The sequence below is a fragment of the Panthera tigris genome, chromosome F2 (genome assembly GCF_018350195.1).
Source record: "Panthera tigris isolate Pti1 chromosome F2, P.tigris_Pti1_mat1.1, whole genome shotgun sequence".
In the NCBI taxonomy this organism is placed as follows: domain Eukaryota; kingdom Metazoa; phylum Chordata; class Mammalia; order Carnivora; family Felidae; genus Panthera; species Panthera tigris.
Window position 1 is genome coordinate 66,893,487 of NC_056676.1, and position 15,903 is coordinate 66,909,389.

The window sequence follows — 15,903 nt, forward strand, 5'->3', positions numbered from 1 at the left end:
ACTACAACACAAAGTGAAAAACAAAGGAAAAAAAAGCAAGCAAATTTAACAAGTAAACTTCATGATGCTCATTTTAAAAGCAACCCGAAGACTAGCTTGGAGGCTCAGTTTATGAAACCTTTCCATGTCCTTGTCTCATCCCTCACTGGACTGGATGCTAAACTGTTCTTCAGGGCTTGACCCTGAGGCAGATATGGCTGAAGCCAATTCTAGGTGATACCACTACCTCTGAGAACCTACTTCTTCCAGGTGTGGGTCAGTCCTTTGGGCCCTAAGTCACAGTATACTTCAAAATCTGTATTTGGGGGGCTCCTGGATGGCTCAGTCAGTTGAGTGTCCTACTTCACTCAGGTCATGATCTCCTAGTTCGTGAGTTCGAGACCCACACTGGGCTCTCTGCTGTTAGCATGGAGCCTGCTTCGGATCCTCTGTTTCCCTCCCTCTCTGCCCCTCCCCTGCTCATGCTCTCTTGCTCTCTCTCTCTCTCAAAAATAAACAAACATAAAAAAAAAAATCTGTATTCAGCTTTGGACCCAGATGAGCCTTGGCCTTTAGAATATCCTGCACTGACTCAGTCACCAATTTCTTCCCTCTTCTGCAAGACACCTCTTGTGACTTACAGCCTGTGGCCCTTTTCTGACAGTTTGCCTGAAGTGTCTTCCCTAGCCAGCTGTCAGAGCGGCTTTCTAGCCTTTGAATAGAATGCCTCACCTTATTCAGGTTTGGTGAAGGAGATCAGAACATACCACCCCAAAATATCAGTTATTTTAAGCTGAGTGCACTGGAGAAACAGCAGATGCGAGCAAGGCTCTCTGCTCTCCCCCCGAACTAAAGATACCCTCCCATACCAAGAACAGAAGAGCACTGTCATCACTAGACTGGGAGTCAAAGACAAAATGAATCTGTATGAACAAACCCAAATAACCCTCATCATCTTCCATTAGTTTCCCCTAGTTTCCTAGTCATTGTCCCACAACTTAGACGATTTAAGCCTTTTTTTTTTTTTTTTTTTTTTGTCACATTGCCACTTATGCTGTAGGGCCTAACAGCTGCTTTGGGGCTTCATTCTCCTTCTGAAGACTCCCATATACACAAAAAATAAAACGTATGTGCTTTTCTCCTGTTAATGTCTTAATGTCAGTTTAATTCTTAGACCAGCTACAGAACCTAACAGGGCAACAGGAAGTTTTTCCTCCTCTACATCTACAGAGGCAAATGTGTTCTTTTTCTGGACTCTGAGTCACTTCTGTCTCCTCTAAGTTCTCTCCTCTACGGGCTGGCCAATGGCCCTCCCACTCCCCATCCACCCACTCACCGGCAGACACCTACAGGGTGATTAAGTAACAGGTCAACATGGAGGGATCAAAGAAAAGTTTAAATCGACAGATCACCAAAAAGTAAATCCGTAACCAAGTTCCAAGAAGTACAATAAAACGGAGGAACTGCAGTTCTGGAAGGAGAATGAGCTCTGGAGTCAGAGTCCTAGGGGCGCCTGGGGTAGCTCAGTCGGGTTGAGCATCCGACTCTACTTCAGCTCCGGTCATGACACTACTAGGGTCACGAGATCGAGCCCTGCGTTGGCTCTACTCCACTTGAGCCTGCTTGAGATTCTCTCTCCCCCTCTGCCCCTCCTCTGCTTGTTCTCCTTCTTTCTCTAAAACAAGAAAGAATTCCTGGTATTGTGACTAATAAACTGAATGACTTTGGGCAAATCAGTGGGCCTTCTGAGCCTCAGTTTCCTCACTAGGAGAGAGGACATAAAGTTTCTCCTTCCAGGAATGAAATGTGGCTCAAACTGGAAAATAAATGTGAAAGCATTTTGCAAATTAAAATCCTTATAAAAAGGGGTGCCTGGGGCGTCTGGGTGGCTCAGTCGGCTGAGCGTCCGACTTCAGCTCAGGTCATGATCTCACGGGTCTGTGAGTTCAAGCCCCGTGTCGGGCTCTGTGCGGACAGCTCAGAGCCTGGAGCCTGTTTCGGATTCTGTGTCTCCCTCTCTCTGACCCTCCCCCGTTCATGCTCTGTCTCTCTCTGTCTCAAAAATAAATAAACGTTAAAAAAAAAAAAACTTAAAAAGGGGCGCCTGGGTGGCTCAGTCGGCTGAGCGCCCGACTTCGGCTCAGGTCATGATCTCGTGGTCTGTGAGTCTGAGCCCCACATCAGGCTCTGTGCTGACAGCTCAGAGCCTGGAGAAGCCTGCTTCGGATTCTGTGTCTCCTTCTCTCTCTGCCCCTCCCCCACTCATGCCATGTCTCTGTCTCTCAAAAATAAACATTAAATTTTTTTTAATCCTATAAAAAGTACTTAACTATTATTACTGAGCACAGTATACCTTCTGTAACGTGCCAACAACACATGGAATTTCAGTCAACATTAGCTACACTTCCATACCACCTCAGGTGGCTAACACTCTCAATTCATTATTAAACAGCCAATCTTTTTGTACCCAACTCATGACACAATTATGAAAATAAAGCCAGTCAAAATCTTACTCATTTAACAACTTGTTCAAAATATCCTAATCCATAATAAGGGACAGTCTCTTTTCAATTAAAATTCCTGTCACAAGTATGTCTACTGACAACAAACTTAAAAAGGTAAACAAATACTACATGAGAAGCAATTTCCAGCTTGAAATAGCCTGAAAAACTAAGAAAGCGAGAGACTGGGTAACAGCACAACAGGAAGAAAGACAAGGCAGAAACTGCTACTTCTGACTAGGGGGAAATTGAGGCAGTTATACAGTTAGGAGTATGTCATCTTATAAGGATTAGTAATATTTACCTTTTTTTTTTATAAACTAGCTGCCTTTAAAAGCAGTACCTGCTTTATTGCTAAAAACTACTTCTGGTATTAATGAGTTTTATTTTTCGAAACAAGAGTGGAAAACTGCTTGCGGCCAAAACAAAACCACATCTCCAAACTAATGCCTCACTGTTTGGGCTCAGTGAATCATGTCTATCACCGTCACCTATGATCTAGGGATACAAAAGGACAGCAAATAGGGCATTTAAAATAGTTTCAGATTTGCTTAGCCCTCTGACAGAACTTCGACTTTACAGGAAATACAGGAAATTAGGAGACAAACTAACCACCACCACATAGCAATCAGAGGAATCCAAAAGACAGACTTCCGTGCGGCAATCTCTTGAATTTCTGAGACAGGGCCATGAAAAAAGAAATGTGCTAGGTTAAGGGGTTGGCAAGCTCTCGCCCACAGACCAGCGCCTATTTTTGTTTGCCCCTGAGCTAAAAATGGTTTTACATTTTTAAATAGCTGGGGGGAAAAAGTCAAAAGAATAAAAGTATTTTGTGATACATAAAAATTATAAGAAACTCAAGTTTTAGTCTCCAAAAGTTTTACTGGAACAAAGCTGCACCCATTTGTTTACGTAGTTGTCAATGGCTGCTTTTGAGTGACGAGATCAGAGTATTTCCAATAGAGATCATATGGTCCACAAAATAAAAAATATATACTATGTGGCCCTTTAAGGAAAAAGTTGCCCAACCTCTGTGCTAGATACAAAACTGAAGGACATCCAAATGCATGGCTCTGGGTTAGATACTGTTTTGGACGTGAGCACTTTTGATCTTGGATTTCCCAGACTCCGGAACTGTGAGAAATATTTGTTTATAAGCTATCCAATCTTCGATATTCTGTTAGAACAGCCCAAATGGACTAAAGCAATCTAGGACATTGCCTTTTCTCTCAAGGTATATATACCAAGTAGGCAGATTTTATCTCCCAACCAAACCTGTATACTCTTTTCCAACTATCGTAACACTCTAGTCAACCAATTCCAGTCCGAATGCCACTCTGACCCCTTTCCACTCTGTTCTCCACCGGACCCAAATTTTCTTTCATTCATAAATCAGATCATGATACCCTCAATCAGACTCCTCACTCTTAGGATAAAAACTGAAGTCCTAACATGGTATGATCTTGGCTCTGCTGATCTCTTTAGCTCATTCTGTACCGTCCTCCTATCCACTTAGCCCCTTCCCCATTTCTCTCTGCTCCAGACCACTGGTCATTTTTCAGTTTCTCAAAAAGTACCATGTATCCTCTTGCCACAGGATATTTGCATCGGCTGTGCTGTTTCGAACCTTCTCTCTGCCTATTTTGCCTACTAACTTAGTCTTTCAGAGCTCAGCCCAAGGGTCACTTCCTCAAGGAAATCTTTTCTAACCCACCAGAGTAAGTTCTGTTCCTCACCAAACACCCAGAGAACCATGTTTCCTTTCTTCAGTGTCCCCTTCTCTGTAACTGTGGTAAAGCCATTAGTGCCCTTATGAGGCTGTCTCCACCACTACACTGTGACCCGGTTTCTGACCCCCCACTGATTTGTAGCATTCAGCACACTGGATGGCACAGAGACTCGGTAAATATTTTAGAATGAATGAATGACTAGGTTGCTCAAGGCAATCAAAGACGAAGAATAGGAAATAGGATCCAATCCCTAGGGAAACAGAATTTATACAAAAAAGGTGGCCAGAACTCCCAACCAGCCTGCTTCTAGGAACACAGGACAGGACGAGAATCCTGTTGAAAGAAAACAACTACAGATAAATCTTAGGTGCCTAAAAGCCCCCAGCTGGATGGCCCCAAGAGGTAGTTAGGTCACTAACTACTGCCAGCTGCTCTCATTGGCTCATGGAGGGGCAGGAGGAAGGGCTAGAGCAGGAATCATCTAAAGCTGTGCTTCTCAAACTGGGGGTGTTCCAGAGTTTGTAACATTTTGAGATTTCCTGGAGTATCAATTTTACTTTGGAAGATTTAGAGAACAAAATACCTTAATTTAAAGAGAGCACTACATTATTTCAAACATATACACAAAACATCCAAAGAAATGTAAATGTGTCGTGTTACACACCACTCCTGTCACTGCTGGAAAAGACTTCCATGTAGAAATATATTAAACAACTAGGGAAGGATATACACCAAAACCTTGGATTGTGAGTAACTTGTTCTGCAAGAGAAGCAGACATTTCTAATAAATTTTCACTTGATAAACGAGCAATGTCTTGCAATACAGGTAGTACATGACACTGAACATCATATGATCACAACTGAACCAATGATTCTTCTCTCTCTCGCTGCAGGATTGTGGGTGACCTCTCATGCTCAGATGCTCAGTCTCAGGCCACGGTGTTTGGCAGAAATCAGTGATTTTTCAGAACACTGGAAGGTGCTCACAATTGGCACTAGTGTATTTTTTGTCACTTCAAAGCATCTTTGGACAGTCCTTTGGTTTTCCATACAAGAGTAAGCTTAGGAATGCTCTGCTTCATTCTAGGTCAGGCTGCCCGCAGATATAGACACTTCCCTCTGCTGCCTTATCGCCAGTTGCATTAAACACAGTAGATGACAAGAGTTTATTAATGCCGTACTGTAGTCAGCATCCATTAGTGATCGTGAAAGTCGTCCTACACAATAACCCCCCTCTCTCGTCTCTCTCACACCAGCCACGATGGTTTCCAAAGGTAAGTGGAGGTTAATTTATTTTTCTTTATATTTTGTATTTTCTTTTTTATTTTGTACTATATTACAAATCTTCTTCTAAGTGGAACTAATCTTCTGAGTTTCCATTATTTCTTATAGAGAAATTTGCTTTGATCTACAAGTGCTGTGGATTACAAGCATGTTTCTGGAATAAATTAAGCTCCCAAACCAAGGTTTTACTGTACTTAAAAATTTTAACACCAGCTATCTCAGAAAAGTAGAAATGAAGATCCTACAGGAAAAAGAATGGATTCTAATTACAACCACCTTCTTCAAGAAGTCTTTCCTAGCTTAAAATTCCTTCATCGATTTTCTTATCACCATAGTACTAAAACTACATATATTGTTTTACCCATCCCTACTTCCATTGAATGGTCACTGTACTAAGCCCCTGGGAAACAAAGAAATATTACTGATTATCTGCCTTAAAGTGTGGGCTAATGGGAAAGGCAGACACATAAATATTATAAAATAATGTTTTAAAAGGTGTAGTTACAAAGTCTGAAAAAGCAAGCAAAAATCAACCAGGCAAGATGGTAGTCAGTAGGATATTAGAGGCAGAAGTGACTTTACAGTTCCAAACTGCCACTCTAAAACCTTGTCAGAGGCAAGAAACAGCACGTCCAAATGTTTCAAAAATAAGAGGGATAAGGCTGGAAAAGTGGACAGGACCAGAACATGAAAAGGTTTTGTATTCTATGTCAAGGTACTTCAACTCTTCTGAGGACTGTAACTGAAGGATTTGAAGCAGAAGAAAAATGTAGTTGATTTTTATACAGACCACACTGGAGACTATATGTACAATGGGTTGAAGGAGACATGACTGGAGGCAAGGATTTAGTTTTATATCACAAATAAGTCTTTTCTTCGTGTACTGCTTCATGGCTCTTGGCCCACCTCCCTCATCAATTATATCACAGATTGGAGCGGGGAGGAGGACAGACACCACACCTGGAAAATGTCTGCGACCACTGAGGGCTGTTCCCCCCAGCCCCACCCCAGGCTCTCCTACACCATTTTTAAATTTCTTTTGTGGCACTTGACACATTCTCCCCTGCAGTTCTTTGATGGTATATAAGTCTTGACTGTACATATCTCTTCAGTCTGAAAATTAACTGTGCCACTAGATTCTTTCATAGTTCCACAAAGTTAGCACAAAGTCCTTGGTAAAGAATACTGCTCAAAATAACTCTGACTGGGGCACCTGGGTGGCTCAGTCGGTTAAGCAATCGACTCTCTGTTTCGGCTCAGGTCATGATCTCCCGGTTTGTGGGTTATAGCTACGTGTCGGGATCCGCACTGACAGTGCGGAGCCTGCTTGGGATTCTCCCTCCCCCTCTGCTGCACCGGGGCACTCTCAAAATAAATAAACATTCTTTTGAAAAGTAGAATTGACAAATGTAGTAAAAATAAATAACTCTCAGGTCTAAATTTATAATCCTGACCTCTCACACTACATTTCCAATTGCCCAGTGAACGTCTTCAGCTGGATGTCCTATTAAGACTCTCAAACTTGGGGTGCCTGGGTGGCTCAGTCGGTTAGGCGTCCGACTTCAGCTCAGGTCACGATCTCGCAGTCCGTGAGTTCGAGCCCCGCGTCGGGCTCTGGGCTGATGGCTCAGAGCCTGGAGCCTACTTCCGATTCTGTGTCTCCCTCTCTCTCTCTGCCCCTCCCCCGTTCATGCTCTGTCTCTCTCTGTCTCAAAAATAAATAAAACGTTAAAAAAAATTAAAAAAAAAAAAAGACTCTCAAACTTAAACCTAAATCACATGGATCTCGAGACATCTCCTACCCATTGCCAGACTAATCATGCTTCCACTCATATTTAGGTACTTACCCCAACCCTGAGTCATCTCTGACTGTTCACGCTCTCTTACCGCCATCAACACGCTGCTGCGAAATGCTGCATACGGACATCTCTTGTATTTCTCTCCCCCTTTTCCACTGCCCTAGTTCAAGCTTGGAAACATTTCCCTAGCTCTCTCCCTCCCCCACCAAACCTACAATAGCTATCAGGATTGCCTTATTAAAAGAGAGATGTGATCATTGCCATTTTCCCACCTTCAAGTAGCTGGAAATTCCACGATGACAAGAATCATGCCCAGCTTCACTCACTGCTGTAATAACGCACAGCCCAAGGTTCCTGGTGCATAACTGGCACCCCAAGATTTACTTAACCCATGAAGGTTAAAAGCCTTCAGCGAAGCTCCACTCTATACACAGTAAAAGTAAAGTCAGCCAGACATTTGAGTCCCAAGTTACCCTTCCAATCCTAGCTTTCACAATGTCTCAGGTTTTCCTAGGTGCCTGGTAGTAAATACTCTTCCCCCTCTGGTTCCTGTCGCATTCTCCCTCTTGTTCTACCGATGGTGAACGGATTACTGTACTCGTCAAGTAACAGAACTTGTTCTTCTCCCCACTATTTGTGTCCTCTAGTTTTCTCCACCTGATGGTGATCCCAGCAGATAAGGGTCTTTGTGCCTTGAGTTCCTAGACCGGTGCCTGTCCCACCAGAGGCGCTCAGTAACTGGAATATGAACGCATGAATTAGTGAACGGGTCCCTTGAAGCTGTCATCCTTTCCGTCATGGAGGGGGAAGGGACGGGGGGTGCGCATAGGGAGGGAGGGGAATACAGTGAACGGCCTCTCTTTTTGTAGTTTCGCTTCCTCTTATAACCGAATAGAACACATATGTTGAAAAGAGCATAAATCGTTAACTGCACAGTTTGTTAATTTTCACATATGAGCGCACCGTGAAACCAGCACCCAGGCCGAGCACCAGAACATTAACGGCAGTCAGAAGCCTCCCTGCGCCCTCTTCCACTGAGTGCCCTTTCAACCTTCAAAAAGCGGGAGCGCTCAGGTCCTGGGTGCCTGGCCGCGGCGAGCGACGCGTATAGTCCGAAAAGCCCAAGAATCCCCAAGGCACTCACCCACAAACTTGAAGCGACTCATGACTGCGGCCCGGCTTCTCCCCGGCGGAAGCGGAAGTGGCGTCCGTCGTCCCGCCCTTCCGGCCGCCCCGCCCCTTGGCCCGGCCTCCCGCTTCCCGGGAGTCCCCGCGGCCGCTGGAGGAAGCGGGCGGTCATGGCGTTCTGCGCGCCGGGTGCCTACCTGACCCACCAGCAGAAGGTGTTGCGGCTTTATAAGCGGGCGCTGCGCCACCTGGAGTCGTATTGTGTCCACAGGTGGGAGAGGGGGACCTAGGGTGCGGGGAGGGGATCCCGGGGATCCTCAGGCCTCGGGGGACCGAGCGGCTCAAGGACAAGGAGGACAAAGTGGGAAGCCGGCCGTAGGCCCGAGTTCGAATCCAAGCTTGTCGCCCCTAGCTGCGAGACCTTGAAGAGTTGTTTATCTGGCTTAGGCCTCAGTTTTTGGTTCAGGAATACCGATGGAAGTCCAGCCCTTACTAAATAAGAGCTTTCTTCGTGACCTTCTTGTTCTTAATATAAGCAACAGTAATATGTGCGTTGTTTTTTAGTTCTCAGAACAACTCTAGGAGTCAGGGATTATTTAGCCTTATTTTGCAGGTAAGGAAATAGGCAGGGAGAGTAATTTGCCAAGTCCCTCCAGCTGGTGGCTGGGCCAGGATTAAAACTCAGGTGCCTAACCCTAAAGCATCATCAGTCTCTCACCCCTCGAGTCAGCTTTCCTCTTCAGCTTCATCCAGCCCTTTCCAGTGTTTTCACATTCACATAATTCTTTACCAGCCATGTAATTCTCTTCTTTCTTCTCTCTCTCTCCATCCGAGAGTAGTCTTAGGACATAGTCTTCAGACATACAGATTTTCATGACCTGGATGCAGTGCATGGTGGGGTGGCAACCCAAGATGTGTAGGTGCCAGGCCTCATCGGAATCCTAAAGCCTAGTCCCAGGAGAAGAGCTTCTGGGAAAAAGCTCTAAATGATGGGAAACAAAGTAGGTCTGGAAAAGTTGGGGAGGGTTATCCTTGAAGCCCAGATCGCACATTTGTGATTATTGGAAAGCCATTGACCTGCTTCTCTTTGCCAGACAGAAAGATGGCCAGGCTCAATTGTGGAATTGTTAGTTTCTTCCCTGATGTTCCTCATTAATTCATCTGACAAAATTTGCATTTCAGGTTCTTTGCTGGCTACTGAATAAATAAAAATTAGTAAGTCCTTTTTCTCCGCTGTAGCAGCTCATGGGTTAATGGGGAAGATGGACATGTAAACAGTAACAGAGAATTAACAGTCTTACAAAGATGAAGGATTCAGGTAACACTGAATCGCATCTGGGATTTTTTTTTTTTTTAATTCATTTATTTTTGAGAGAGAGAGAGAGAGAGAATATCCCAAGAAGGCTCCCCACTGTTAGCACAGAGCCTGATGAGGGGCTTGAACTTAACCAGCCGCAAAATCATGACCTGAGCCAAAATCAAGAGTTGGATGCATAACCAAGTGAGCCACCTAGACTCCCCTGCATCTGGGAATATTAAAGTCCATAGTCATGGAAGAAAGAATGAAAGCATCTCCTATGATAATATTGACTCAGCGTTTTTTAAGACTTACCTCCTCTCTTAGGACTTTTCTTTCTCCTTTTGTCCTCAGTGCTCTTTGTTCTCCATGGTTGCATCCCAGGTCCTTGGTTATTGGTGTATATACTTCAGGTAGCCTCATCTAATCATCTAGGACTTGAGTTACCACCTACCCTCGCTTGTCTCTAGAGCTGTTTTCCAACTGTTTTGTTCTTTGAAACTCAACTTGTCTTAATGCCTTAAAACCAGACTCTTTGCTGCCTCATTCTGATCCTTTTCCCAAATTCCCTGTCTCAGCTAATGGTATTGTTAGTAATGGCATTATTCAGCCACTCAGCGTTAAGTTTTAGAATTGTTCTCAAATACTCTCTACCAACTCTGCCAGTGACACATGTACTTGTGTGCTGTGTATAATTGGATACTGATTTTTGTAAATTCTCTCCACAGTGTAATAATGTTAGTAGCTGACATTATTGAGCAGAGGAGGTACCAGGCACTGTCTGAAGTGTGTTTATATGATTTGGTTTGTCAGATCTTTAGGATAACTTTAAGACCTAGGTACCGTTACTAACACTTGTAGAGGAGGAACCCATGGCCTAAAGACATTACCCCCAGGTTACATGGTGAGTAAGCTAAGATTTAGTCCCAAGCAATTTGATTTTAGCAGACACTCTCATATTCTGTAGCATAAGTGTCTTTCTCCTGTCTCCTACCATCACAGTTGCCTGCTTCATGCTCTTCTCATCTGTGGCTTGGATTATTGAAAGGCTTTAAATGATCTCTGCCTACCATTTCTTCTAGAACCTGACCTTAATTTGCCTATAATCCTGCAGTTAGTGTTGGAGTCAGGATTCAAACTTCTATGTCTCTGATTCAGGCAATATAATTGTGTAACACCTCCCTTCCTACTCATCTTTGTATCTCCAGAATTTAGCACAGTGCCTCGCACAAAGTAGGTGGAAATTCAGTAAGTTGTCATTTAATGCGTGTTGAATGATCCTACAGAGGCTATAGTTTTTCTCTTTTGCAAATTATCTTTTTTTGTTGTTTGAATCTGCATTCTTTTTTTTTTTTTTTTTTTTTTTTTTTTGGAGGAGAAAGTGGGGAAAGTGGTTAGGTTGTATTTAATACAGTGTTTTTAAATTTTTTTTAATGTGTTTTTTTTTTTTAACGTTTATTTATTTTTGAGACAGAGAGAGACAGAGCGTGAACAGGGGAGGGGCAGAGAGAGAGGGAGACACAGAATCTGAAACAGGCTCCAGGCTCTGAGCTGTCAGCACAGAGCCCGACGCGGGGCTCGAACTCACAGACCGTGAGATCATGACCTGAGCCGAAGTCGGACGCTTTAACCGACCGAGCCACCCAGGCGCCCCTAATGTTTATTTTTGAGAGAGACAGAGTGTGAGCAGGGGAGGGGCAGAGAGAGAGGGAGACAGAATCTGAAGCAGCTCCAGGCTCTGAGCTGTCAGCACAGAGCCCAATGCGAGGTTCAAACTTACAGTTCGGGAGATCATGACCTGAGCTGTAGTCAGAAGCTTAACCAGCTGAGCCACCCGGATGCCCCTAACACAGTTTTTTGGTTTTTTGGTTTTTGTTTTTTTCCCCCCACTGTCGGGGGCAGGGGAACTGCGGAGGAAGCAGTCCTAACGATGTGGCTGTTCCATTGGCAGGGCCTGGGGAAGGTCCAGGTAGTCATGCTACATAACCAGAAGGGCTTAGTGGAAGTACAGCCTCTTGTCAGGCAGTAATCCTGCTCAGTTGAGTAGATAACATTTCTAATCTCCAAAACCATTTTGATTTAAGGGACAAATACCGCTACTTTGCTTGTTTGCTGAGAGCTCGGTTTGAAGAACATAAGAATGAAAAGGATATGGTGAAGGCCACCCAACTGCTGAGGGAGGCAGAGGAAGAATTCTGGCACAATCAGCACCCTCAGCCGTACGTCTTCCCCGAGTCTCCAGGAGGGACCTCCTACGAGAGATATGAGTGCTACAAGGTGGGCGAGCATCGCGGGGGCAGCCGCAGACTCTGTTCCTCCCATCCTGAACCCTTGGCCCCAAAACCACCTGCCCCGTGGGGGGCAGGGAGGCCAACTTCTTTCTGACAATTGTGAATACTTTTCTGCGGTGTCTGTTTCCTCTCTCCCAGGTGACATTTAGGCTTTTCTTTTCGAAATTCAGCTCCAGAGTCTTGTGGTATCTTTTTGACAAAGGAAGGGGCTAAATTACTTGGTGTATATCACCCACTTTTGCATCTTAAAGGTAACCGATTTGGGTTGTGCTCACTATTTCTGAGCAATTACAGGTAACAATTCCACATAGCAGGAAGAGTGCGCGGGTCAGGGAGCAGTGGTGCCGGCTCTCTTTGGACTGGCCTTGAGGTTTCTCGGCCCTGGGCTCTTTGACTCTGAGCTGCCCTCTGCTGCTCGCTGCGTTGTGCCAGAAACGGTCTGGTGTGTGCGGTGCTTCAAAATATCCCGTCAATTTTGCCTTCTGCCTCCTGGGCAGGCCCTGTGGCTGGCACGTCAGTGCCTCCCTTGGGCCAATGCGGTGATTTCATCTCCGGACAGGTTCCTGAGTGGTGCTTAGACGACTGGCATCCGTCCGAGAAGGCGATGTATCCAGACTACTTTGCCAAGAGAGAGCAGTGGAAGAAGCTGCAGAGGGAAAGCTGGGAGCGGGAGGTGAGTCCTCCCCGCCTTTCGCGCCAGAGCTTGGCCCGCATGGGTGGCACGGGAGCGCGCTCGGGTTTTGTTCCCCGTGCGCAGAGGCCCAGGTTCCGGTGATGACAGTCACCGTGGCCCCTTGCCTCCCAGATATACTTCCTAGTATATCTAGATGTTCCTAGATGTGTTAAATGTAGCACTTACAGGCTTCGTGCAAACAGGTGACAATGTGTCGCTGGTCTCTGGGTTTTCTGCTATTTTGCTTCTGCCCTCCTCTTCCTCAGTCCTTTGCCTGACCTGCTTGCCATCCCCGCCTGTCCCTAACTTTCCACCCGCGCCTCAGACACTTTTCACTGCGGAGGTCTGAGTTACGTTCTTAAAAGCTGAACGTTGCCATAGTGGGAAGGGTGTGCTGGAGAGGGTGGGAGGCGAGATGGAGAGGCCGGTTGGGGGTTGCACCAGGGCGGATGCAGCGGATAGGGAAGGGGCCGATTCAGGATGTCATTTGGAGGGACGTGAAGGCTGACTGGATGCAGCCATGAGGGGGTGCATAAGGGACAGGGAGGAATCGAGAATGAGTTCCAGGTTTCAAGCTTTAACACTTGGAGTTTGGTGATGATTTATCGAGCTAGAGAAGATGAGGGAAAAACAGGTGTCAGAGGAACAAGCAACCGCTTGGTTTTCAGTTTGTTAAATTTGAGAATACTGTGAGACCCAAGTGCAGATGTCAGTAGGTGACTTTGGGTGTACGAATTGCAAACTCAAAGGAAAGATTTTAGTTTGAAATAGAAATTTGTGACATATCCGTTGTTTTAAAAGCCACAGAGTGGCACCTGGATGGCTCAGTCGTTTGGGTGGCCGACTTCAGCTCAGGTCATGATCTCACGGTCTGAGTTCGAGCCCCACATCGATCGGGCTCTGTGCTGACAGCTCAGGGCCTGGAGCCTGCTTCGAATTCTGTGTCTCCCTCTCTCTCTCTGCCCCTCCCCAGCTTGTGCCCTCCCTTAAAAATAAATGGATAAACATTAAAAAATAAAAGCCACAGAAATGTGATTCTTAAGAGAGTGGAGAGAGACAAGCAAAGTCACAGGCGCTCCCACCTGTGGAGGTCAGGAAAGGAGATGGCAGAGCCCCCTGCAGGGGAGAAGGGTGACAGCAAGTCCAGGACAAAGTGTTTCAGGAATGGCCGGTCAGCGTTGGTCACCTTCGCCGAAAGTTGCTAAAAGTGGAATAGAGTGACGCCTGGAAATAATGACCACAGATTGTGGCCACGGGAAGGGCATTAGTGGCCTTGGCGAGAGCCTTTTTTGGAGGGTTTAATGGCACTGGTGGGAGCAAGTGGAAAAGAGAAGACAGCTGTGGGGTTGGGGGCGAGGGATTCTTGAGAAGTTTCACTGGAACTGGAGACCGAGGCATTATTTTCTTTTAAGATAAATATGGATGCATGTGTACTGATGAGGAGATCGGGTGGGAGAGAAACGGACGGGATTGAAGCGAGGTGAAAAGGTCAAGGAGGAAAGCTTTCGAGAAGAGGGATGGGATCCCAGGCGTACGTGGAGGCCTTTGAAAGGAGAACGGGTTCTGCCTCCACGAGAATTGGACGAAAGATGCGTGGAAGTACATTTGGGCCAGAAGTTTTGGTGACGGGAAAAGGAGAGTCGTACGGGATGGCTTCTCTTTTTTGCGAGGAGGAGAAGGCATGAAGTGGGCGCAGCCTGTTTGGAGAATGTGGGAAGGATGTGGTAGCCGCGGGAGAGGAGCACGCCGGGAATAGGAAGATCGCCAGGTGGTGGTGAAGGCCCAGTTGAAGCTGGGAATAGCTCGTGTGTTATGATAGCAGTTGTGCCAGCATTTTCTTCTTTCTAGCAATACAGGCGGTCTGGTGCAGACTGGAAGTGAGTGGTTACCGTTTGTCCAGTCGAGAGTGTCCCAAGACCAGAGGCTGTTCAAGTGATTGTTCTGGTGGGATCTAAGTGGGTAGAGGAGGCACGGAGACAGGAGGCTGGTGGAGAGAGAAGGGCAAGCTGGGTCAGGAGGTCTGTGAACCGGCCATCTCTTGAGTTTCAAGAGCATCTTCAAAGGGACATTTAAGCACGAGCCGGAGAGGGGCACTGTGTTTGTATAGTGGGATATCTGATTCATGATTCGACAGTCATATGGGTGCTTGTGATAAGGTCCGGGATGTTGACGGCAGGAAGTCCTTGGCCAAGGCCGAGTGGAAAGAAAGTCATTGTGACCAGGGAGGGCAGTGTTTGCTAAGGGATGTCTCCTCTTTGGGAAAGGGGGCAGAGGTGTACTTACTCATGGAGAGCAGTAGGTTCATTCTGCAGTCAGTCACCGGTGACCCCTCCATAGAAACGTTCTCCCTTTACCTCGTCCGCCTGACATGATTAAACAGCACATATGCTGGAGGCGCCGGTCACCCACAATCCAGAACTTTTTCTGAAGGAAGTTCCAGAAAATCATGGCTCTGGCGAGTGGGTCTCTTACGTGTCCTCTGTCAGGACAGGGATAGTCTTGGAGGTCTCTGGAACCGGGGGGTGACTGGACAACATCAGGCAGAATGGAGCACGTTTTCACGTGTGATTTCACTTTATATCTTGTTCTGGTTGCTACTTGGGGGGCTTTAAAATGAACATCTCTAACATAGAAGAATTAAGGTTTCCTAATGGTGCTTTTGGAGAGCTCTTAGCTGAGACACAAAAATGTCTTTTTAGGGAGTACAGGTGGGGGGACCATAACAAGGGGTAATTGTCGCAATTTTGCTTAATGAGTAAGGGACAGGGGCAGAGGGTTTCTTGGCTCTGCTGTTTTAAGAATGGGAAAACCTTTAAGGAGAATTGTTTCTCTGAGTTAAACTGTGGGTATAAAAATAAGGCAGGTATATATAAAAAACCCTTTGCAGTAGTGAGAGCCAGAAAGCATGTAAATGTGACCCAGATTCAAAGCCAGATACTTCACATTTTCCAGTCAGTTTGACTCTACTTGTTCCTCCCTTCCCCCTTCTAGGTCAAGCAGCTGCAGGAGGAAACCCCACTCGGTGGTCCCAACACGGAAGCTTTGCCCCCGGCCCGAAAGGAAGGCGATTTGCCCCCCCTGTGGTGGCATATTGTGACCAGGCCCCGGGAGCGGCCCATGTAGAGAGAGAGGAAGACGCCTCGCCTGTCACGCTTGCAAGTGAAATAAGTTACAGAACGGGCACACATGTGCCGTAATAAAAATAACTCCATGTGGTGTGA

The 15,903-nt window shown here is 46.0% G+C and overlaps 2 protein-coding genes across 4 annotated transcripts in view; one reads left to right on the forward strand and one right to left on the reverse strand.

The window, feature by feature from the left end:
• The window catches only part of TATDN1 (TatD DNase domain containing 1), a 45,021-nt gene extending 36,537 nt beyond the window's left edge, over positions 1–8,484 (reverse strand). The window contains exon 1 of one of the 3 annotated variants that reach the window (XM_007076834.2): positions 8,438–8,484. In XM_007076834.2, coding sequence (XP_007076896.2) covers positions 8,438–8,459 — 22 coding nt within the window. In that variant the 5' untranslated portion in view covers positions 8,460–8,484. Of the gene's footprint in view, positions 1–6,948; positions 7,052–8,437 lie in introns of those variants that run through there. The other 2 variants (XM_042973654.1, XM_042973652.1) reach the window with 2 other exon arrangements.
• A 47-nt stretch (positions 8,485–8,531) lies between these two features.
• NDUFB9 (NADH:ubiquinone oxidoreductase subunit B9) lies at positions 8,532–15,903 on the forward strand. Its single transcript, XM_007076846.2, has 4 exons — positions 8,532–8,692; positions 11,803–11,995; positions 12,569–12,682; positions 15,674–15,903. The coding sequence occupies exons 1-4, from the start codon at positions 8,592–8,594 to the stop codon at positions 15,803–15,805; spliced, it is 540 nt and encodes a 179-aa protein (XP_007076908.2). The 5' UTR covers positions 8,532–8,591; the 3' UTR covers positions 15,806–15,903.